Below are 21,960 nucleotides of genomic sequence, written 5' to 3' on the forward strand. Positions count from 1 at the left end.
AAAGTTTATTATGGCTGGAGTTTGTTATGTTCCACACGCACCTGTGCAAATATTCTTATACAGCCAGCTAACGTATAGAAAGGAATCAAGGCAGTGAGGATGGTTGTGATGAAGTCCATATAGGTTATATCATTAATTCCATTAAGCACGAAAGAAACCTAGAAAGCCACAAAAAACAAAAAAACCCCACACCAATTAGTCGACTTTAAGAGAAAATTATCTATATGTAATTTTGCTTCTCTGAAGATATCAGCTTGAGAGCATTGCCCCAGTGAGCATGCTCCAGATGCAGGTGTCTTAGCAGTTATGGAATGTCCTGCTCAGATGCTAGACAAGTGGGAAGCAGGAGCTCCTCTTAACCTCTGAATCTGAAATCCAAAGCCAGATCCAGGTCCAAATTTTGAAATTGGCACCTATCCTTATAGCAAGCTGAACATAAGTGGGGATTTCATCCCGGAATTATGTCCTCTGATTTTTTTCTGTTTGATCCACCTGTAATTGTCACTATGATAAAATCCGATCTTCAGTGACACTATGACACGCCCCCCCCCCCGAACCATTCATGTACTTACAAATATAAAGATAAAAGACCAAAGGTCACTGTAGCTTTTCCTTTTGCGAAAAGCAAAAGAGATCACGTAAGTGAGGACGACAATGGATGCTGCATAGCCAAATATAGACACAACCTGAATGGAGAGAATCAGAATGAGCATCATGCCAACACACACAATAAGTAACACAAATTTAGAGAATAAAAATGGTATCACAGACATTTTTGATGGAACATTTGCGCTATCTAACCCTAACTAAAGTGGAATTGGAGCTGGAAAAGGATGGTACCTTAGTGAACACAGCTTCCTTGCAAACTGAAAACCCAATAACATGCTAAGACTGGACAGCTATTTATCCCTTCTGAACATGTATGTTGAATTTTGTTCTGAAAAAAAATGACAAACTTATGGTAATGTGCAGTGAAAAATCAGGCATATATATCCAGATGATGGGCACATTTCTCCCTCCATCTTTCCTGATACAGCACTGTGCTCCTGTACAACACCCTTGAGATTCTCCAGAAAAAGACAGTCAATTTGACAACTGACAAAATGAGGTGGCACGGATTTCTACTCGTAGACTTTAAGGTCAGAAGGGACCATTATGATCATCTAGTCTGACCTCCTGCACAATGCAGGCCACAGAATCTCACCCATCCACTTAAATAACAAACCCCTAACCTATGTCTGAGTTACTGAAGTCCTCAAATTGTGGTTTGAAGACCTCAGGCTGCAGAGAATCCTCCAGCAAGTGACCCATGCCCCGTGCTGCAGAGGAAGGTGAAAAACCTCCAGGGCCTCTGCCAATCTGCCCTGGAGGAAAATTCTAAGACTGTTAAACCTTTCTCTAAGGTCAGCACTTGCTATGTCCATTAATGAAGATTTCAAGCCTCCCAAAGTTCAGAATAGAAAACAGGTGCTCCGATACCAGGATGGTGAAGGATATGCAAGAGCCTAGAGTATTTGGATAACATTTTTAAAAAGTCAGACCTCAATTTTCCCCAGTTATTTTATTGTTGAAGATGAATTTTCCACATAGTTTATTAACAGGAAATTTACCAAAGGTAAGGCTAATATTTCAGGAGTCAGACTATGTTCATAACTAATTAAAAACATAATCCCAGTCATTGTGAAGAGAAGAACCCAGCAGAGAGGAATGTCCACCAGAGCCTGGCCACACCAATATGCTGAAGGGAGCATGCCTGAAGTCCACAGCTGGGAGTGAGCTTTTATCTGGGAAAGGAAAGAGAAGGCAGTCACTCAATTGTCAAATAGTTACACTGAATGAGATGGAATGGGAAATACATTTTGGAAAAATAGATATTAAAAAATAAAAATACTTGTTTAGAATTCTGTTACGGGAGGGGATATGAGTTTAGATAATCCAAATTATGGCCCCGATGCTGCAAACACTTCCTTAGCTTTGACTGCGTATGTAGTCTTACTGAAATCAATCTTACAACTCACACGCTCACATGAAGTATGTGTATAAGTATTTGTAGGATTAGAACCAATGGGAGAAGTCAGAGGAATAGCGCACACGCGCACACACAGTTCTTCCAGTTGGGAAACAACATTGACATGGTTGGATTTCTCCCCAGATCTTTACAAGATGTGAAAAAGCAATGATCTACTGTTAAAAACAAGAAACACAGCCTACCCAAAGTATCCATTCTTACCTTGTAATCACCTATGCTGCTCATTGCAAAGTGAGGTGCAAAACCAGAAGCTAAAACAGACATGAAAATAATGGAATACCAAAGTAATCTCCTTTCGTGCTCAGATGACATCTAAAAAACAGTAAGCAAAAATGGCAATATGTTTTCATATAATGGCCGTACGTGCTTATGTAATGCCTATAAATAATAATAATAATAGAACAGATTTTAAATAATGTCAACATACAGCAGAAGAAACAAAAGCATCCTAGTGGCTTTACAAACATCTGGCAAGAAATTGCATCTGCAGAGGCATCATGTCTATGCAACCTCAAAGCCCCCCTTTCTGTAAGGCACCCACAGAGGTGACAACCAATGCCACTTCTCTTCAGACTGACCCTGCAATATTGCATTCAGTTCTGGAAGCCACAAGAGAGGGGGATGGAGACAAATTGAAACAAATGCAGAGAAGAATAAAAATGATTAGGGGACTGGAAGAACTCATCTCTTGGGAAATAATTACCCTCCCCCCCACCTGAGAATCCACACACCCTCCAGCAGAAATTTCCCAAGCACAGAGGCTAACATACATAGAGATGGAATGGCCATTCATCTCTCCAAACTTGACAAATCATTAGAAAATGTACAGGTGGAAACAATTTGGCACTGGCTGTGGTAGAGATGGGAATGGCTTGACTTAAAGACTTGTCCCACACTGTCTGGATAACATAACTTAGCAGTTCTTTTCTAACTCTAATTTCTATGAAAACGTAACGGTACCACCACCTGTAAAACACAGGTTTGCATTTGTAAGGAATGAGGTGTACAGTTTGGGTCCCCTCAGCTCAAGGGATATATAATAGCACAGACTGAAAATTCAGCAAAAAGGCAAGATGACGACAAGAATGTCTGGAAGGGACTGATTGTACGTGTGACTAGAGAATGAAAGAGCTAGTGTCATTTAATTTGGAAAAGAGAACAGGTGAAAGGGACTTCATATTATATAAAACGGAGAACATGGGGACACGTAGTGGCAAGATTTTCAGACATGACTGGTGGCTCTGGGTGCCTCCATTTTTGGGTGCTCACCTTGAGACCCTTTAAAGAAGCCTAATTTTCAGAGGGTGAGTGCTCAGCACTCTCTGAAAATCAGGCTTCTTTAAGGGTTCTCAAGTTGGGCATCCAAAAATTGAGGTTTCAAAATAACAAATCACTTTTGAAAATCTTGGGCAGCATGTCAAATACATACCATAGGGAGTGTCCTAGTCGTGACTTGAATATGCCTAGTGGAATTTAAGTTTCTTAGTAATGCATTGCTAATGATGTTCATAAGCACTGGAAAACAATTGATTCTCTTGGCATGGCACATCATTGAAAATCTGAAATGCTGAAGAAATGAAAGATTAGTCAGTCTTCATGCTAAAAACTAGACTTTAGCTAGCTGAGGAAATTGGATTGAAAAAAAGCAGAGGGTTAAATTTTCCCCTCAGTTTATTCCATCAGTGTAAGTGAGCATAGAATTTGGCCCAGATTTTACAGTTAAAAACCTCATATCTCTAGTATTGTTATATGCTGACCTTGCTCCATGAAACTTTCATGATACCAGCTACATTTGCTAGCTTAAAACCCAAAAAGGATTTTTTAAATTTATTATTCTTCAAATTGTTCTTCTAACAAAATCCTCTTAATCTATTTTTTGAGGCAGAGACCTTTTTCTTTGTACTACTGTAGAAAATATCATGTACATTCATGGTACCATATAAATTAGAGATGAGCATAAACCAACCCCTTGACCTGGATGTTGCCAAAGTTTGGATGTAAGCTCTAGATCTGGATTTCATTGTAGACACATTTCTGTATAATGAGCCAAAGCAAAAACAAGTCTCCCAACTATAGGAAAGGCTAGATCCAAAGTTTGCTGCTTGAATCCACCTCTAATAATAATAAAGAACCATAACATTTTCCATCAGCGGTTTTTGAGTTGTAAAGTTTTACAGAATGTCACATATACTTAGTTTCAGTTACCTTGTCTACAAGTGATACTTTAATAGCCCCATTGTATTCTTGGCCATCTGAGATGTTTTTCCCATTAGCTACTTCCAACATTATATTCTGACTTTTCACAGCATGGATGAAGTCCTCAATGTCTGAACCTAACAAATTAGAGAAAGCAGAACGTATATGGTTCTTTTATAGTAAAAGCACAAGAATGACAAAATCAAAATGAAGATCCCATCCAAACACCCTAGTCTGTGAGAAATTCTGTGTCCATATCTGAATTATGTAGCTTAGGACCATTCCTAATAAAATTCTAATGTCACTTTAATAAGGTCTACTGGAATAAATTGCCTAGGGAGGTCGTGGAATCTTCATCTCTGGAGATATTTAAGAGTAGGTTAGATAAATGTCTATCAGGGATGATCTAGACAGTATTTGGTCCTGCCATGAGGGCAGGGGACTGGACTCGATGACCTCTCGAGGTCCCTTCCAGCCCTAGAATCTATGAATGAATCTAAGCTAAAAGTCTGGAGAGAAGCTCTTTGAAATTCTTCCATATCACTAGGCTTACACGTCTAATGTTTTTCAAGTGATGGATTTCTGAAAGGGAGACTTGGTCTGACCTTTTAATAGGAAGGTATTTCTTAGCAAAAACTACTTTGCTGCACAAAGTAATCAGGAAGTTCGCATGGTGAGAAATAAAGCTGGTAAAAAAAATCTCATTTCCTACAGGATGGAAATTCCGAGATTTTGAAATTTGCTTTTTGTCTCAAATCACAATGAAAACTTGAAATCTCAGAATATTATGAAATGAAATATTCTGAAACATTCATTGAACCATTAATCAGCAGAGTTGTTGCCCATCTTGTTTCTTTTGGTATTAAATTCAGTCTGCTCTCCACAGCTTACACTTGATTCAGGTTTCCAAGGTTTACTTTAGAACCATGAGGATTAGAAACATCATTAAAAAAAAATCTGGAGATGATTCATGCAGCAAGGTATGGATATCATGGCAAATGCAACAGCCATTTAATAGTGGATTACAAGTGACTCTGATTATAACACTTTACATTTTCAAAGCGGTGTGCAAACAATCAATGTTGTTCTGGTCTAAACTAATTAATAAAATGATCTTGTATGAATTATTCAGGAAACCACTATTAAGATGCTCTGGGATTTAGAGCTGGAATATACTTTGCAACTCTGTACTGGTTTTGTCTGTTTCTTCAAAAGAAAAAAAAATCAACAGGACATTTACAATGTACTCTGTTGTAGATTCCAACATTGACATTCTTAATTCCATTTTTCTCACCTGTATCATTGAGGACCAATAAGCTGGTGTGACGGGTTCGGTAGTGCTGCTGTCCAGGTTGGAGAAAATACATCTGAGGTGAAACCTTCATCGTACGGGCAACAGTTCCTTTATCAATTAGTATCCTGGAGATCAGGCAAGGCAGTATAAGAAGACCACACACCAGTAATCTAAAATGGAAGAGTAGGCGATGAGTTAAAATATACATCCATTTATTAATCCATGGTGCCAAGTTGGCTAGAAAATCAAAATAAGATGCTTATACTCTCTTATCACCATGTTTTTGGCATCATACCAACTGATTTTCACAAACCTGCAGGCTTCTTAGAGCTAAAAGTCTATCCATGCACTCAGGGATGTGGAAGGATCACAAACCTTTAAGACAGTGCCCGGTCTCTGCCTATCATTTCTTCAACCCAGAGGTATGCCTGGCAGGGAGAAGCTTCAGGCAACCAAGTGCTCTGATGAGCATACCATACATAAACCATGCTTGCAGGGACAGCGAGCAAAACCAGAGCAGAAGATGGGGAGAGGTGCCATGGGCAAGGATGGCAGGAGGTAGAGGGGGGGAATAGGCTGAGGATGGCATACAGGTAAGAATTTGGGACTGTGTCCAGAGGCAAGCGACAAAGCCCTGGGGAAAGAGCAGAGCTTTGAAAATGTCTATGGTGGGTGACAAGAAATTCTTCTGATATGGCTACCCCCCACTCTTACTGGGCCATGTGGCTGCCTAGGCAGATTATAGAAAAACACAGAACCAGGTAGAGCGACTTCTAGCTGCCACTTCGGCCCCCGGCAGCCAGGACCCCAGAAGCTGCTGCCCTTCACCCTGCTGGGGCCACCACCCTTCACAGACCTGGTATCAGACTCATTTCTCTCTATATTAGCTCTGTCATTTAAGAACCTGGTATCTACTTATGTTATCCCATCGGTGTTGCTTCTTTCCCTCAAACAATAATGAGAATAAGTGGAGCTGTGGGGGAAGCCAGAATGTCTCTTTCACAGGAAATTCAGTTATTTCAAATTTTGTTTTCATTCCAAATGGGAGCAAAATGTTCAGTTTTGAAATTTCCCACAAAACGTTTTCAAAAAGTTGTTTTGGAGTAAATGTTTCCTTTTGATTTCCGTATTATTCATAATATAATAGAAAGTCAACTTTCAAAACAAAAGGGCATTCTGAAAGAGAAAAGTAAAATGTTCCGTTCCAAAAATGTCAAAGCGGAGCATTTTGAAATGCTTTATTTTGGTGGGGTTTTTTGGCCCCGCAAAACAAAATTTCATCCAATTTGACACGTGCTCATGGAAAATTTCAATTCTGATGAAATGGCATTTTCCAATGGGAAAACGTTCAGCGGGAAAATTTTCAACCAGCTCTAACAATACAGTCTCAAGAACTGCGATTGTCCTTTCAAAGAACAAACCAGCTTCAGCCTTAATAAAGAATTATATTATCAAAGACGTGCTCAGGCCTCAAAGTTCAGATCCAGACACACATGTGGGGTTTGGTGACTTATGATTTTGGTTTCGCCCATTTCTAATTAAAATGATGTCTAAGTCAAATGGGCCAAGCCACATGCACAGTCTCTCCTCTGCCTAGACTGGTGAATCTACTGTAGCAATTTTAAAACATGTGTGAGTCCAATAGGGCCACTCTGCATTTGGTCAGTTGGTGTCTGGGAGGGAAGCAGAGCTCCCGTCTGCCCAGCATCAGGGAGACATAGTCTTGGGACCCAGGGCAAAGGCTCAGGAAGAGCTTTCACTTCCCTTTATTACCTTCCCAAAGATCACTTCCCTTCCTGCACCTGAGGTCCCTATCTCTTAGGCATGGTTCCTCAGCAAAGTAAGACAAGATGCAGAAGAGTACAGGATCTGGGGTGACTTTCTTCTCCAGCTGAGATACACATGGTCTCTGAAACTTCTTGGAAGACTGGTTTAGCTGCCCTACTAAAACAACAAGAAAGTCTTTGTGTTTTGAACCCTCTCTCCCTTAAGGGGAAACTGAAAAACTTTTTAATAGGTTGAAAAAAGTTTCTAAACTCTTCTTCCTGGAGGGTGGTATGAAAAACACACACACCCCTAAACACAAATCTTTAAGCAAAGCTTCTCAAGCCAAAGTGAGATTGCAGTGAAGTTTGCAGGGTTTACATGATTCTGCTTCTCTCACATATTCAAAGTACCCCCTTTCTGTTGGCTCATACCTCTGTTTGGTTGCTTCCGGACAGCTAACAGGCCCAAGCTGTTCCCTGACTGTGCTGATTAATGCTCACATTCCTGGTATGGAGAGAGCTAGAGCTTTCTCACTCAGTAAGCAACCCTCTTGCTTCCTTGGGACCCAGACGGCTGGTACATTTTGATACAGTGACCTTACTACAATACCTGAGCACAAGGGAATCCAAGAAACAAGTCCCCAAATTACATTTCATTCGCAAAGCTGTAAGAAAGTCTCCTGTGGAATAGCAAAGCCACAGAAAATAACAGGCAGATAGAAACAATATTCCAGCCAGGGGTGTCACTTTGTGAAGGTGCCATGAGCTGAAAAGTTGTTTCAGCTGCTTGTTATTTATGGTAAATTCGCTGTTTAATCTGCAAGTTGTTTTGAGTGCTGACAGACAAAATAAATACCAGTGAGAAATTTTTTCAGTTTTTTTTTTTTGGCAGGTTCAGTCTGAGTTTGCTTTTGCTTTTCATATATAGGATCAGATACACTCTGGCACTTACATGGACCTAATCGTTTGACTCTCATGCTTTAGCTTTAAGAAGCGAATTCTTGCCAGGGCACAGACTTGCTGTCTCCAGAGGGCTGTGCCAGTTACAGTCGCCTTTCCTATGTCTGAGAGTGACAGGAGACCTTGTTCCATTTCATCAGCAGAGAAGGCGTCTCTTTCCTCTTCTGCCTGCTCCTCACTGAAGACACCATAATCTAGGAGCAAAGAAATCAGCCAGTTAAAGCCTACCCCTTGTCATGGGGTGTTTGGAACACAGAAATTCTTTCTTTTTAGCTTCGCTGAAGAGCAACATGGAATCAATCCCAGATTACAAATAAACGGGGTAGGAGGGGAATGATTTATCAAACAAATTGACTTAATCTGCATCTCATTGCCACATATTACAAATTCAGTCACCATTCATTAACCGTGGAACAATATATGTGCATGTCCAGTGGCTGGAAGACCTAAAAAGCTCACTACTGACACATGTTGATGCAATGGGGGATGAGTGACCCAGAGCTGCTTGAGAACTCCAGATGGACAGAGGCTCCATGGGGGACAGAGTATCTGCCAGTGAGCAAGGGGAAATGACAGGGTGGGCCAGGCCTCATTTGCATTTCGGTTATGTGACATCAACAGACATTTTGGTTAAATTATGGCTCAGTTTTGAGTCTGAGGACAATAAAGTGCTATTGACCCTGTAGTTCTCAGACTTTTGTACTGGTGACCATTTCACATAGCAAACCTCTGAGTGTGACCCCCCCCTGTAAATTAAAAACAGTTGTTTATATATTTAACGCCATTATAAATGCTGAAGGCAAAGCAGGGTTTAGGGTGGAGGCTGACACCTCGCGACCCCCCCCCCCCATGTAATAACCTCATGACCCCCAGTTTGACAACCCCTGGGTTAGACAGACATTTCCTCTGTTAAATCTACCTAGCAAAATGCAGCATTTAATGAAGTTTAGGCATATGGGGAAATGTCTGGTTTGACTAGGCCAGTTCTGTGGGTGCTAAGTGCATCAGCTCCCATTGATGCCAACGGAAGCTGAGGATGCTCAGCATCTCACAGGCAGCGTCAGCAGCAAGATGCAGGATCAGATGTGTCATTTTCACTGCAAATGGCAAAAAATAAAGAGTGAAAATATTAAGTAGTTACATCAATTGTATGTAATGCAGCTCAGAATCAGTGGGACACCAAGATTTATAATCTGTATTTCCTCCAAGGCCAATAGATTCATATTTCAAATTTTTACCATATTTAAATTCCGTTTCTGTCTCAGGAGCTTCCGACAAGGAGCTAGCTTTGTTTTACCTTGTAAAGGAATCCTAATACATCCCCAACCATGGAAAACTCCGAGAGTATGTCTACACTGCAATAACACAAGCAGCTGGCTTGGGGCTGTAACATTGCAGGATAGATGTTCACTGAAGCCTGGTCTCTGGAACCCTCTCCCGTCACAGGATTGGTCTCTAAGCGTAGGTTCCAATCCAAGCCTGAATGGCTACATTGCAATTCTATAGCCCCGCAACCTGAGCCCTGCAAGCCAGAGTCAGCTGACAGACTAGCTGCTGGTGTTTTATTGCAGTGTAGACATACCTTAAGGAACTGGAGTCAAGTCTTAGAATCACTTTGGAACCAAAAGCCCCTTCCCTATGGTAGCAACAGCACCTGTGCAGGGGATGCACTTCACTGTGCAAAAACTCTGTTTTCAAATGTAAGCATTTAAGTTAAGGCACCCGATCCTGGATCGAAGTCTGGGGAGTAATTCCAGAAAAACTCTTCGGGCGGGGGGGGGGGGGAGGGGGAGGGAGAGGGCATAGTTGTGTTCACATGTAGAACATTATATGCAATTATATTCTATCCTGAAAAGTTGTGGGAGGGGGAAAAAGTTGAGCATATCAGCCTATGAAAATTCAGGGAGGGTGGGCAAACCAAGGTTTGGGAGAGGTGCCACTGCCCTCTATAGCAAATTATGCTCCTGATCTGAGTTCTCAAATCAGAGTAGGACCCTAAATGGATATTTGGATACCGGGTTTGGAAATGGCTACTGAGCTCAGAGGCTGAAGTTTCAAGCTTTTAGTCCGACAGGACATACCAAACCATTACTAAGTTGCAGCGCTGATGAGTCACATCAGCATCTGTGTCTGGCACTAGTGAGCTTAATTTTTTTTGGCAGGTTTGGGAGTGTTCTGTTTAATTTGAGATCCGTCATCTAATTGGCGATGACCAGAATGAGATTCAGGATTCCAGGCAGTTATAAAAATGTGAAAACAACTGTTTCAAAAATCAGGAAAGATGCCTTCGGGTTGCTTTCAGTGGAACAGAAAATACCATAAGGTTACTTATTTGGATTTATCTGATCCGTGATACTGGAACAAATCCCACTGCTCTTATTAGACAAAACTCCCATTCACTTCAATGAGAATTTTGCCTTTGTAAAGACTGGGTTATCCTCTTCACTTTGGACAGTATTGGACTTTTTTACCTGCTTGATCAATTGCTGCTTCTTCTTCCAGTGTCAGGAACACATCAGCCAGGGTTGTCATGGAAATGCCGTAACTCAGAATCTCCTGGCACACATGAGTGTCTAGATCACAGAACAGTTCTAGAACACAAAAATATCTAACAGTTGCATTCTTATAGTTGCATATTTTTAAGCTTTAAGAACGGAGGGGCTGCTAAATACTTTGGGTCAAATATGGATTCACCTAGGCCTCCATCATGACTGCATTTAGGTATTTAAACAGTTAAGTGATAGAAAACAGTTCTCCAGGCTGTTTTATGGAGAGTGGATATCCAACCAACCTGATACAGATGCTCGCTGGGAAGATGTGCACTCAAAAAATAAAATAAAATACAATAATTATAGTTTCAACTTGTACACTACTTTTCATCATAGGATCTCCAAGTCCTTCACAAACATATGCTCTAGTCCAGACAGGAATTATTTCAGGGAAGTTTTCCTGCTGTGTTATACAGGAAGTCAGACTACTAGATAATCACTGATTGTCTTAGAATCTATGAATCTGTGTATTAAGCCTCACAGCTCCCTTGCGAGGGAGTTGTTATATCTTGACTCTGCAGATGTGGAAATGGAGGAACATATCATGTAACTATGTCTTGCCAAAGGTGTCAGAAAACCAGATCTTCCGTACTTTATTAACACCACCACCCGTCTCCTCCAGCCCTTTCTGTTAATTATCTTTTTTCCTTAAAAAGATGTAGTAAAACAGGGTTGCTCAGGTTAAGAGATAATTGACATAAAATAATGAAGGCAAAACATTAACAGACAAAGAAAAGTTCAAACAGCTTTATGTATGGATATTTTCTTCCAGGAGTCTTTCAGACTTGTTTTGAAACTTCTCTGCTACAATGACATCCTAAAGAGTCACTCCTAAATTACAAAGTGATAGTTACCAGGGAACTTATCCACATTTTCAAAGGGCAGCATGTAAATCAGTTCTTCATGACTCTGCCTAGATAACTTAGCATTGGGAATATGCTGCTGGACCAGAGATGTCATTTTTGCAGAATCACAAGAGTCATTGATGTGCAGGCTGGAAAGGAAAGAAAAAGGAAATATTTGTAACTGTTCATCCTGGAACAATCCAACAAATCCAGAAATGTACAGCCAGCCACTTAATAAGTTGTTGGAAAAAGTTAAGTCTTTTGAAGAAAGTTCAGAAACTAATTGTCCACTAGCATATGTGTAACAAGACTTCTAATCACACACCTATTCGGCATTTGGAATGATAGCTGTTTAAACTATCAAATGTTCTGTTTCTCTCAAGCAAACAGAGAAGTCCAGAGGTTACTGACATACTAGATGTGATGTAGGAGCAGGAGTGGAATCTAATTACAGGATCAGCTCCAGTGTTTGCCATTCTTCCACCTGCAGCTGAGAATTTGATTTGATTCCTGAGAGAAATAAAAGGCGCATGAAAAGCACAGGAACGTCAGATATGGGAAGTCTATCACAGAGAATAGCTTGCCAGAGTTCACAGCTGTAGAGGGGCTTTCTTTGGGTGTAGTTAGACGATATCAAGTAAAACAGTTATTCCCAATTTGCATTATATGCCCCAGAAAGGAATCACTGAATTAAGTTGTGGTTGAGAGAGAAAAACACCTCTTGGGATCAGGCACATAGTCCTCAGCAGCATGGGATTTTATTCTCTTATATGAAGGGATGAAATATTTGGATAGGAAACCAAATGGAGTCCTCATAACTGAACTGATCAGTTACATCAATAACTTTGTACAATTTGTCAAATCCTAGGGAAAAAAATGAGTAAAAAAAAAAGTTTTTGCCAGGTCCCATAATGCTAACTGACAGAGATTTATCAACAGTAAAACATTTATTCTTGGAAGTCTCAAAACTCCCTTTCATTCTGTGACCCATGCTGACTTCTCTGGGCAGCACTTCTTCACATGAGGGAGGGTTTGCAGAACCACCATTCCAAATCCTGAGGCCCTGATGCAACTCTTATGCAAGGCAAAGTTCCCATTCAAGTTATTGAGAATTTCCTTTAGTAATAATTTAAATAAACAATGGAGAAAAAGTTGGGGAAAGGACAATACCAACCAACCCTATGTCCTCTGGTTATCTATATACTTTATTGTTAATCAATGCCCATTTTAGACATGAATGATTAAACTGTTTTGCACATTTATTTTTTTACTCATGTGTGAAAATATCTTTTTCTTTTAGTACCAGTCAGAGGACTAAAATTAACAGATGTTCAGTACTCAGACAGATAAAAATATAGCCGAGAAAGATCCTTAATATCCAAAATGACAAAACTAACACACATCAGTACTGTGTACATTAATTTTGACAATATTGAGACTATTATTCCCTTCACGGCCCCCCCCCCCAGAAATATAGAACCAAAATGTACTCAAAATGGATCCCTTTAACACACGCTCGGTATACTGCACCTTAAGTGATAACCGATTCCCCATTTTCTCTTCAGAAAGAGAGACGAGCCAACACACTTCAGCCTCCCATGGGAGATGAAAGCTTTCCGGTCTAAAGAAACAGAAAGAAAATAATTTGTACCATAGAGCTAAAATGGGAGATTTTTTCTCACTAGAGAGAAAAAATGAGTGAGGGGAGACATAAGTGTCTATAAAAAAGTGCTTACAATGTCGTTGAAGCTGTGTTGGTCCCAGGACATGAGATAGACAAGGTGTGTGAGGTAATATCTTTTACTGGAGGGACCAACTTCAGTTGGTGGAAGGGACATATTTTCAAGCTTCACAGAGCTTTCCTTCAGGCCTGTGAAAGACCTGAGGAAGAGCTCTGCGAAGCGTGAAAGCTTGTTACTTCCACCAACAGAAATTGATCCAGTAAATGATATTACCTCAGTGACCTGGTCTGTCTTATAAATAAGCAGATGTACTAAAGACAGCAGGGACTAACCTTCTCAACAGTCAGCACAGAACAAGTTATGACATTGAGAGCAGGGCAGCGACTGGCTTTTCCATTTCATGGGAAATTCTTAGATTTTGAACTTTTTTCTGTTCCAAAATGGAATGAAAAGAAAAACCGAAATGCAATTCTGGAAAAAAAAAATTCATGTAAACTGAAACATCTTATTTGGATAAAATCAATATGTTTCATTCCAATATTTACTTTTTACATTTTATATTACATAATGTAAAAATTTTAAATATTGAAATGAAAATTCCTTTCAAACTGGAAAATTGAAATATTCCATTCCAAAAAGGTCATTATCAGAATGCTCTATTCCATATTTTTTTCCTAAATGAAATTTTGTCAAAGTGGACACACTTCCACAACGTGGTTTCCTTTCGACCAGTTGGCATTTGCTGACAGAACAATGTTCCACTGGAAAATGTCTGGCCCGGAAAATGACATCTGTGTTACTGTCATCATCATCTTCATCATTATCTCTCGGGTAATGAGAAATCCAGTGCTCACCAGCAATAATATCAGCCTCATCCGTTAACTGGGTACTGAACAGGGTTACTCTGTTAGCTTTATGCTCCTTCAATAGGCTCCATACATGGTATCTGGAACTGATATCCAAGCCAGCAGTTGGCTCATCTAATATCAAAACCTGCCAAGGGGGAAATAATAAGACATTCAATTCCAGCCACACGAAAGACTCTGTGACCGGAACACAGAGTGTGACGTTTAGGATTGAACGTTTAGCAGAGTGTTCCAGCTTTTAATGGGACTGAAGCATCTAAATCCAACACTTCCTGCGGAAAACATTATATTCAAATAAGGAAAGAGAATTAAATCGATAGATACAGCGCTATTTATACACATGCTAAGTGCACTCCTCTAGGGTGACCAGACAGCAAATGTGAAAAATTGGAACAGAGGGTGTGTGTGGGGGTGGTGGTGGTAATAGGAGCCTATATAAGAAAATGACCCAAAAATTTGGACTGTCCCTATAAAATCGGGACATCTGGTCACCCTACTCTCGTCTCCCATTTGGTGCATTCTTGCCTGGGTAAGCAAGAGATCCTGGCCCATGCAGGCATGGTTCCCTCTGCAGGGCCTCGACGTGAAATTGCCACCAGTATCTCTGGACCAGAAGAGGCAGCATGCATACCGTAATACCCATGACTGGTCCCCTAGATTCAACTGAGGCTCTGAACCCCACAACACTGCACTGGTGCGGGGTTCAGCTTGCACTGTTCATTGTCAGCCCGCACTGAAACTGAAACTGCATTTGAGGTCAGAGCCACAGCTACAGCGAGAGTCACAGAGAAAGGCTTAACAAGCGTGCCCCTGTTCCTGAATGCTGTCCTACGCTGCATGTGTACAGGCTTGGCTAGCATAACTGGCTAGGCCAGGCCAAAGAAGACTCTCAGTGACCTATGGCGTAGCACCCTCTGGAGAGACCAGAAGCCTCACCAATCTGTATGGGGCATGGCACGATGAGTGTTTGGCACCGTGATGGGGTGTCCACCAACCACACAGGACTGGACGGGGTTCAAGTGGCCAGGTAGGCCTATGAACTCCATAGGCTGCACCTGGCAGAAGAGTCAGGGAGCAGGGAATTGGTCACAAGCAGGCTGAGCTGGGCAGGAACAGGCGGACCCTATAAAGGCAGGAGACTGGCAAAGACAGACGCTGCTGCTGGAAAAGGGCAGTCACTCCCTGGGAAGAGGAAGGAGCGTTTGGAGCTAGTACCCAGAGCAAGGAGGGGTAGGAAGCAGCCCAGGGAAGGAGTAGTGAGGACTGGGAGAAGAAAGCCCTGAACTGCTGGGTTGAGGGTCCCTGGACTGGAAGCCCGAGTAAAGGGTAGGCCCAGGATCCCCTCCCAGCCACCGAGGGCGTGGCATAGACCGGCGGTGCAGTGAACAGGAAGACTGCCTGGGTCACTGTGGGAGTGACAGAGAATTGAAAGACTGTACCCCAAGAGGGGGGAACGTTCAGTAACCTAGCTGGAGGGCTGAGTCACAAAGAGACAGTGTGACAGCATGCAAAGGGGTGGCGACCTCAAGAGCTAATCCCCGGAGCGACCAAGAGGTGGCACCAGACTAGCGGTGAGTGGTGCAACCCGTGACAGGCACAGAGACCGTGATGGTCTGTGACCAGGTTCCAATGCCTTGCTTAAGACAATACACATAACGAACGGATAATAAATAGCATAATGAAAAGCACAGCTCTTCAAAGTAAATCAGCAGCTTCTGGCGACTTTCACCAGCCTGTCTGCCTTCTTCTCAGCAGGGTGCCCTACCAACAGGTTGATGTTAATCTTACCTGTGGGTCTCCTAAAATGGCAATTCCGAGTGTCAGCTTTCTTTTCTCTCCGCCGCTTAAGCTGCCAGCTTGGCAGTCCTGGATGTCTTTTATTTTCAACATAGTCAAAACTTTTTGGACCTAGGGAACAGAGAACATCCTAGTTTCAAGCTAGTCATTTAAGATTTTCCTCAGAGCTATTTGTTGTATCCCAAACAGCACATTGGACACAGCAGCAGCACAGGAACTGGGTTACAAAAAATTACTGAGTGTCAGTAATTGACTATGAAACCAGTGTTACACGCCAAAACACTTGCTGAACTCCATGCAGTCATTCTGGGATACAATTTCCAGTGTGGCCAATTCTTGAGATTGTATTGCTGGTCTCACAATATGTGGTATTTGTCTTAAAGCCCCAGCTGGTGAAATCAAATTATTTCATGAGAATCTCAGCTTCCTTTCCCCCACCCCAAAAGTAAAGCAAAATTAAAGAACCCAATATTTATTATTATTTTAAAAATCTGATGACTTTTAAGGCAATCTCATCATTTTGGGCGTGGGTGGGGTCTGACATGTTTTTGAAGACTTGAGGCTGGCAGTATTGGGTATAATTACTAAATAACGGCACATCCAGAAGTGGCATCTTAGGGAACTTTGTAAGAAAATAGCCATTCCTATGTGAAAAGACACAGGTACAGTGTAGAGTCATTCTGTGTCCCCTGGGTAGCCCCCTGCCATTGGAGTCCTGCTGAGACTGACATTGTTGTGGGGTTTTTTTTCAGGGTGGAGGGAGGAGGGGTTGGGCAGTGGTTCAGTCCCAGCAGGGGTTTCATAGTCCCAGCTGGAAATGCCTCCTTGCACTGAAACAACCATGGTGAGCCGAACTAAGCTCAGCTCAGTACATTTAAAAGGGGCTGGGGTACTCCCATGGGAGGCAGAGTGAGGGGTCTGCTGACAAGAGACCATGACTGAGAGCTCTGAGACATAAAAGTGGCCTTGTCTACAACGTTAGTTTGGATTTTTATTGTCGGTTTGAAGTTTACACACGGCTGAGCAGCAGGAATGGAACAGGGCCAAGAACTCTGCTGGCTGGTGTTACTTTGGTTTAAATAGAACGTTGTGAATAAAAGTTTTATGTTCATTATCTTCATAAATGAGGGGTTCCGCAGGGGTCTGTTTTGGGACCGGCTCTATTCAATATCTTCATCAACGACTTAGATATTGGCATGGAAAGTATGCAGATGATATTATTAAGTTTGCAGATGATACCAAACTGGGAGGGATTGCCACTGCTTTGGAGGATAGCGTCATAATTCAAAATTATCTGGACAAATTGGAGAAATGGTCTGAGGTAAACAGGATGAAGTTTAATACAGACAAATGCAAAGTGCTCCACTTAGGAAGAAACAATCAGTTTCACACATACAGAATGGGAAGAGACTGTCTAGGAAAGAGTACGGCGGAAAGGGATCTAGGGGTTATAGTGGACCACAAGCTAAATATGAATCAACAGTGTGATGCTGCTGCAAAAAAAGCAAACGTGATTCTAGGATGCATTAACAGGTGTTGACACGAGAAGTCATTCTTCCGCTCTACTCTGCGCTGGTTAAGCCTCAACTGGAATAGTGTGTCCAGTTCTGGGCACCGCATTTCAAGAAAGATGTGGAGAAATTGGAGAGGGTCCAGAGAAGAGCAACAAGAATGATTAAAGGTCTAGAGAACATGACCTACGAAGGAAGGCTGAAAGAATTGGGTTTGTTTAGGTTGGAAAAGAGAAGACTGAGAGGGGACGTGATAGCAGTTTTCAGGTATCTAAAAGGGTGTCATAAGGAGGAGGGAGAAAACTTGTTCATCTTAGCCTCTAAGGATAGAACAAGAAGCAATGGGCTTAAACTGCAGCAAGGGAGATTTAGGTTGGACATTAGGAAAAAGTTCCTAACGGTCAGGGTGGTTAAACATTGGAATAAACTGCCTAGGGAGGTTATGGAATCTCCATCTCTGGAGATATTTAAGAGTAGGTTAGATAAATGTCTATCAGGGATGTCTAGACAGTATTTGGTCCTGCCATGAGGGCAGTGGACTGGACTCGATGATCTCTCAAGGTCCCTTCCAGCCCTAGAATCTATGAATAAATGACATGGATAATGGCATGGAGAGTACACTTATAAACTTTGCGGCTGATACCAAGCGGGGATGAGTTGCAAGTGCTTTGAAGAGCAGGATTAAAATTCCAAATGATCTGGACAAACTGGAAATATGGCTGTGGAATCTCCCTCACTGGAGTTTTTTAAGAACAGGCTAGGCAAACACTTGTCTGCCATGGTCTAGATCAGGGGCTTTCAAACTGGGGGTCAGGACCTCTAAGGGGGTCGTGAGGTTATTACATGGGGGGTCGCGAACGGTCAACCTCCACCCCAAACCGTGCTTTGCCTTCAGCATTTATAATGGTGTTAAATATATTAAAAAGTGTTTTTAATTTATAAAGGGGGTTGCACTCAGAGACTCGCTTTGTGAAAGGGTTCCCCAGTAATGATTCTGTGCGTAGCCGGGACTTCTCGTGAACAATCTCACCAGCTGCTCAATCCCAGGCCATACCTAATGCATGGATTCTTGCCTTACTCAGGGACCTGAATGTGGTTCCTGTTAAAGACATGTTAACTGTAGGGCAGCGTGTTCTAGTGTAGAGGCCATGTGGATCTGTAGTATGAGTGGAACTGGAGAAAGGAGGTCAGGTTTTAAGAGGGACCTAGTTTGGTGGGACACGAAGGTCTCTGCAAAGTGCCACGTCAGGTGTTGTTAATGATACAGGGTCATTGGTTAGAGTAAAAGGCTGGGAGTTCAGAGACCTGGATTCTATTCCTGGTTCTGCTACTGGTTTTCATTGCAGGGCAAATCACAGCTCGCTGCCTCAGTTTCCTCAACTGCAAAATTGCTGTGTATGGTACTACTCACTAAGCTCTGTAAAGTACTCCCGTGAAAGTGCTGTAGAAATGCAGATTCATTATTATTGTTAATCTTTGTCAGGGCCATAAAACAACTAATTAATGACAAACTGAACAAGTGTGGCTATCGGAAACTTCCACCACCATTGAGGAATTTGTAGCTTGAGATTGTTTCAATTCGCTAACATGACACATGTTCATGTAACGCTCAACGCAATGTTTTCATTTGGTCTTATTTAACAGGCAGATACACAGCAACAACAAAGGTTTATTTTGGAAACAAAACCAGTTACATAGGACACAGAAAACCCTCTCTGAAACTCATTGTAGAATTATCCTGGGGTTTAAATTTGCTGTGGGAAGTTCATGGACACATGAACAAAATGTTCAATGATTTCACTAACTAGTTTCCTGCTGGATATTGTAGCTAAACCGAATATGCAAACAGTTACTGTTTGTTTACTGCTGAAAGCCAAACGATATAGTTTGAATCTTTGGACTCTGTGTGCCTGGCCAATGACTGTAACAGAGTCAATAGAAAAGGGAATATCTGGTAGTGGAGTAATCAGTTTCATAAGCTGGAAATATGTGGATTGCACAATGAGAGAAATGTGGATTTCCAGGTCCCCCCACACTCTCAAATAATTACCCAATTGTCCCTAAGAGATGGGTGGTACAGATATCTGCTCTGAATGCCTAACCAACTTCCCTGCAAGAATCATCTTTGATTTTGATCCATGAAAGCAGAATGAAAAATACCTCTCCCTGGAAGACCTAAAACATGATGGCTGGATGGTGTCAGGCATTTGTCCCTCACAGGCATCACCATAAAGCAGCAGACTTGGCTCAGCAGGGCATAGGGCACCCGAAAATTTGGGGCACCCCGGGATCTTAGTGTCCACCTCCCACCTCTTCCTATCCCCGTTCTGACCCTTCCTGCAGGCTCCCACCACAGCTGGGTGGGGATCTAGTACTTAAAAGTGAAAAAGCCTCCAGCCTGTCAGACCTATTAGCACAACATTGAAACTGTTAAAGAGCCATTCAAGGGGTAATGAAGCCATTTAACAGGCATTTGCCAACCCCAGGTATAGACCATCAGTTTCAGAATTTACTGACAAAACCAGTTGTGCATGACTGTAATATTTACTCAGAACCTGTTAGTCTACAGGACCGTGGTTTAAAATTTGCTTTAAGAATATTTCATTAGTGTGTTGCTGAAGATTATAAAATCACATCTCTAAAAAACCTTTCATCGATTTTTAGATGCACAATCTGAGTGTTCATCTATAGCCTTAAATGCTTGGATCTCCAGACAAAAGGTTTGTTAAATAAATCCTTCAAAAGACCCCCCTTATCTAAAATAAACACGTGAGACCGGGCTGCCGTCGGGCATAGGGGCACAAGTTTAATAATACTGCCTAGTGCTCCATAAATCCTAAGGCTCAGGAAAGAACATAATGATGGTGCATAACGCATTTGGTAGCCTCCATGCTCTCCAGATAACATGCAAACTAACCTAATAGAACTTTCCAGATGTGTCTACACAGCACCAAGTCATAGATCCTGGGTCAACTGACTCAGGCGCGCAGTGATTAGGCTGCAGAGCTCAAAACAGCAGTGTAGACGTTTCTGCTAAGGCTGGAGCCTGAGCTCCAAGATCCTCCTCCCTCACTGGGCCTCAGAGCCTGAGCTCCAACCCAAAATGGGAACATTCACACGGCTCTTTTTAGCCCTGCGGCCAGAGCCCTGCAAGGCCAAATCAATTGACCTGGGCTTTGAGGCTTGGCACCGCGGGTTTTATCCCATGTGTCTTTTGGTCCCTGAGAGTAACTCTACCTTTACAAGAGATGTGCTCCTGCCTTGGAAAAAAAGGGATTTTATCCCCACAATAGAAACAAGAGAGAACATTTGAAAGGTCACACTAATAAATTACCTTCATTAACAACGGGAAGGATGTAATATGATGATTCATATCTTCTCATTCAGGGGTGCCAGAACCGGGGGGGGCAGGGGGGGGGGCAATGGCCCTCCCACTTGTTAACACGGGTGTAGTTTAGGAGGCAGGGGGCTGTGTTGTCCCCACCGTCCCTAAACTGCCAGCCTCAGGTTGTATGGAGCGGCACCGCCGGGGGCTGTGCTTTGCGGGGCGGGAGCTGATGAGGTGACCAGCTCCCCCAAAGTGAAGTACAGCCCCTGCCCAGTGAGGGGGCCGAGGTGGGTCTTAGCCCCCCCCCCGTCACGTGGCCCAGCCCCTCTCTGTGGTCCTGCCCTTACTCCTCCTCTGGGCTGTGGTAAGAGCTGCCCAGGGAGCCCAGGACCCTCCATCTGCCCTGGGCGGTGTGCCCCAGGGGGTGTGGATGTGCCCCAGGGGGTGTGGATGTGGACCAGAGGCTACCCTCAGGCACCCCAGCCCCCTGTCCACGGCAGGTGGGGGGTCTGGGATTCCCCTCAGCAGCTTCAGCTCCCTTGGTAGCTCTTACCACTGCTTGGCTCCGGCTTCCAGCCAGGCCGGGGGATAGGGCCTCAGAGGGAAGAGGAGATGGGGCCATGGAGAGGGGCAGGGCCTTGGGTTCCCCCTCCCCGCTGCTCCTACCAGGCTTCCAGGACTCCTGCTCAGAGTTACTACCTGAGCTTTCAGATCCTTTTGGATAAATGTACAAACCTGGCCTCTGACCTTGTGCTGACAGCCCTGGGGAGACAGGATGGACGAGTAGATACGGCACTGGACTGGAAGTGCCACCACCTACTATGTAAACTTAGGCAAGTCACTTCACCTCACTGTGTCCCCTCCCAACTTGTCTCCGTCTTGTATATTTAGACGTAAGCTCTTTGGGACAGGGTCAAGGTTGTCTCTTTCAATAGTACAGTGGGGCCCTGATCTCGCTTACAGGATCACTTACAGGTCCAAATGCAAACAAATAATCATTTGCTAGAACAAATGGAGTGTGTGTGTACTGTGCCAGTGCTATTTGTATGTGTAAATGGGGTCATTTGGATACGTCTATGAGTGCCCTTATAAAATGGTGCATACAAAGATAAAGACCAGTGTGAAAATTTGGCCCTT

The 21,960-nt window shown here is 42.7% G+C and overlaps 1 protein-coding gene across 1 annotated transcript in view; it reads right to left on the reverse strand.

Moving 5' to 3' along the window:
* Positions 1–21,960, reverse strand: part of LOC120383139 — a 124,498-nt gene that overhangs the window by 16,104 nt on the left and 86,434 nt on the right. Inside the window, exons 53-65 of the mRNA XM_039500760.1 lie at positions 15,976–16,095; positions 14,176–14,314; positions 13,170–13,260; positions 11,649–11,788; positions 10,717–10,836; positions 8,238–8,439; positions 5,520–5,689; positions 4,235–4,362; positions 3,459–3,596; positions 2,231–2,341; positions 1,611–1,784; positions 573–686; positions 42–158 (exon numbers count right to left, since the gene is read on the reverse strand). Of these exons, the coding sequence (XP_039356694.1) occupies positions 42–158; positions 573–686; positions 1,611–1,784; positions 2,231–2,341; positions 3,459–3,596; positions 4,235–4,362; positions 5,520–5,689; positions 8,238–8,439; positions 10,717–10,836; positions 11,649–11,788; positions 13,170–13,260; positions 14,176–14,314; positions 15,976–16,095 (1,764 nt within the window). The remainder of the gene's footprint in view (positions 1–41; positions 159–572; positions 687–1,610; positions 1,785–2,230; positions 2,342–3,458; positions 3,597–4,234; positions 4,363–5,519; positions 5,690–8,237; positions 8,440–10,716; positions 10,837–11,648; positions 11,789–13,169; positions 13,261–14,175; positions 14,315–15,975; positions 16,096–21,960) is intronic.

Source organism: Mauremys reevesii, linkage group 15, assembly GCF_016161935.1.
Source record: "Mauremys reevesii isolate NIE-2019 linkage group 15, ASM1616193v1, whole genome shotgun sequence".
Lineage (NCBI taxonomy): Eukaryota > Metazoa > Chordata > Testudines > Geoemydidae > Mauremys > Mauremys reevesii.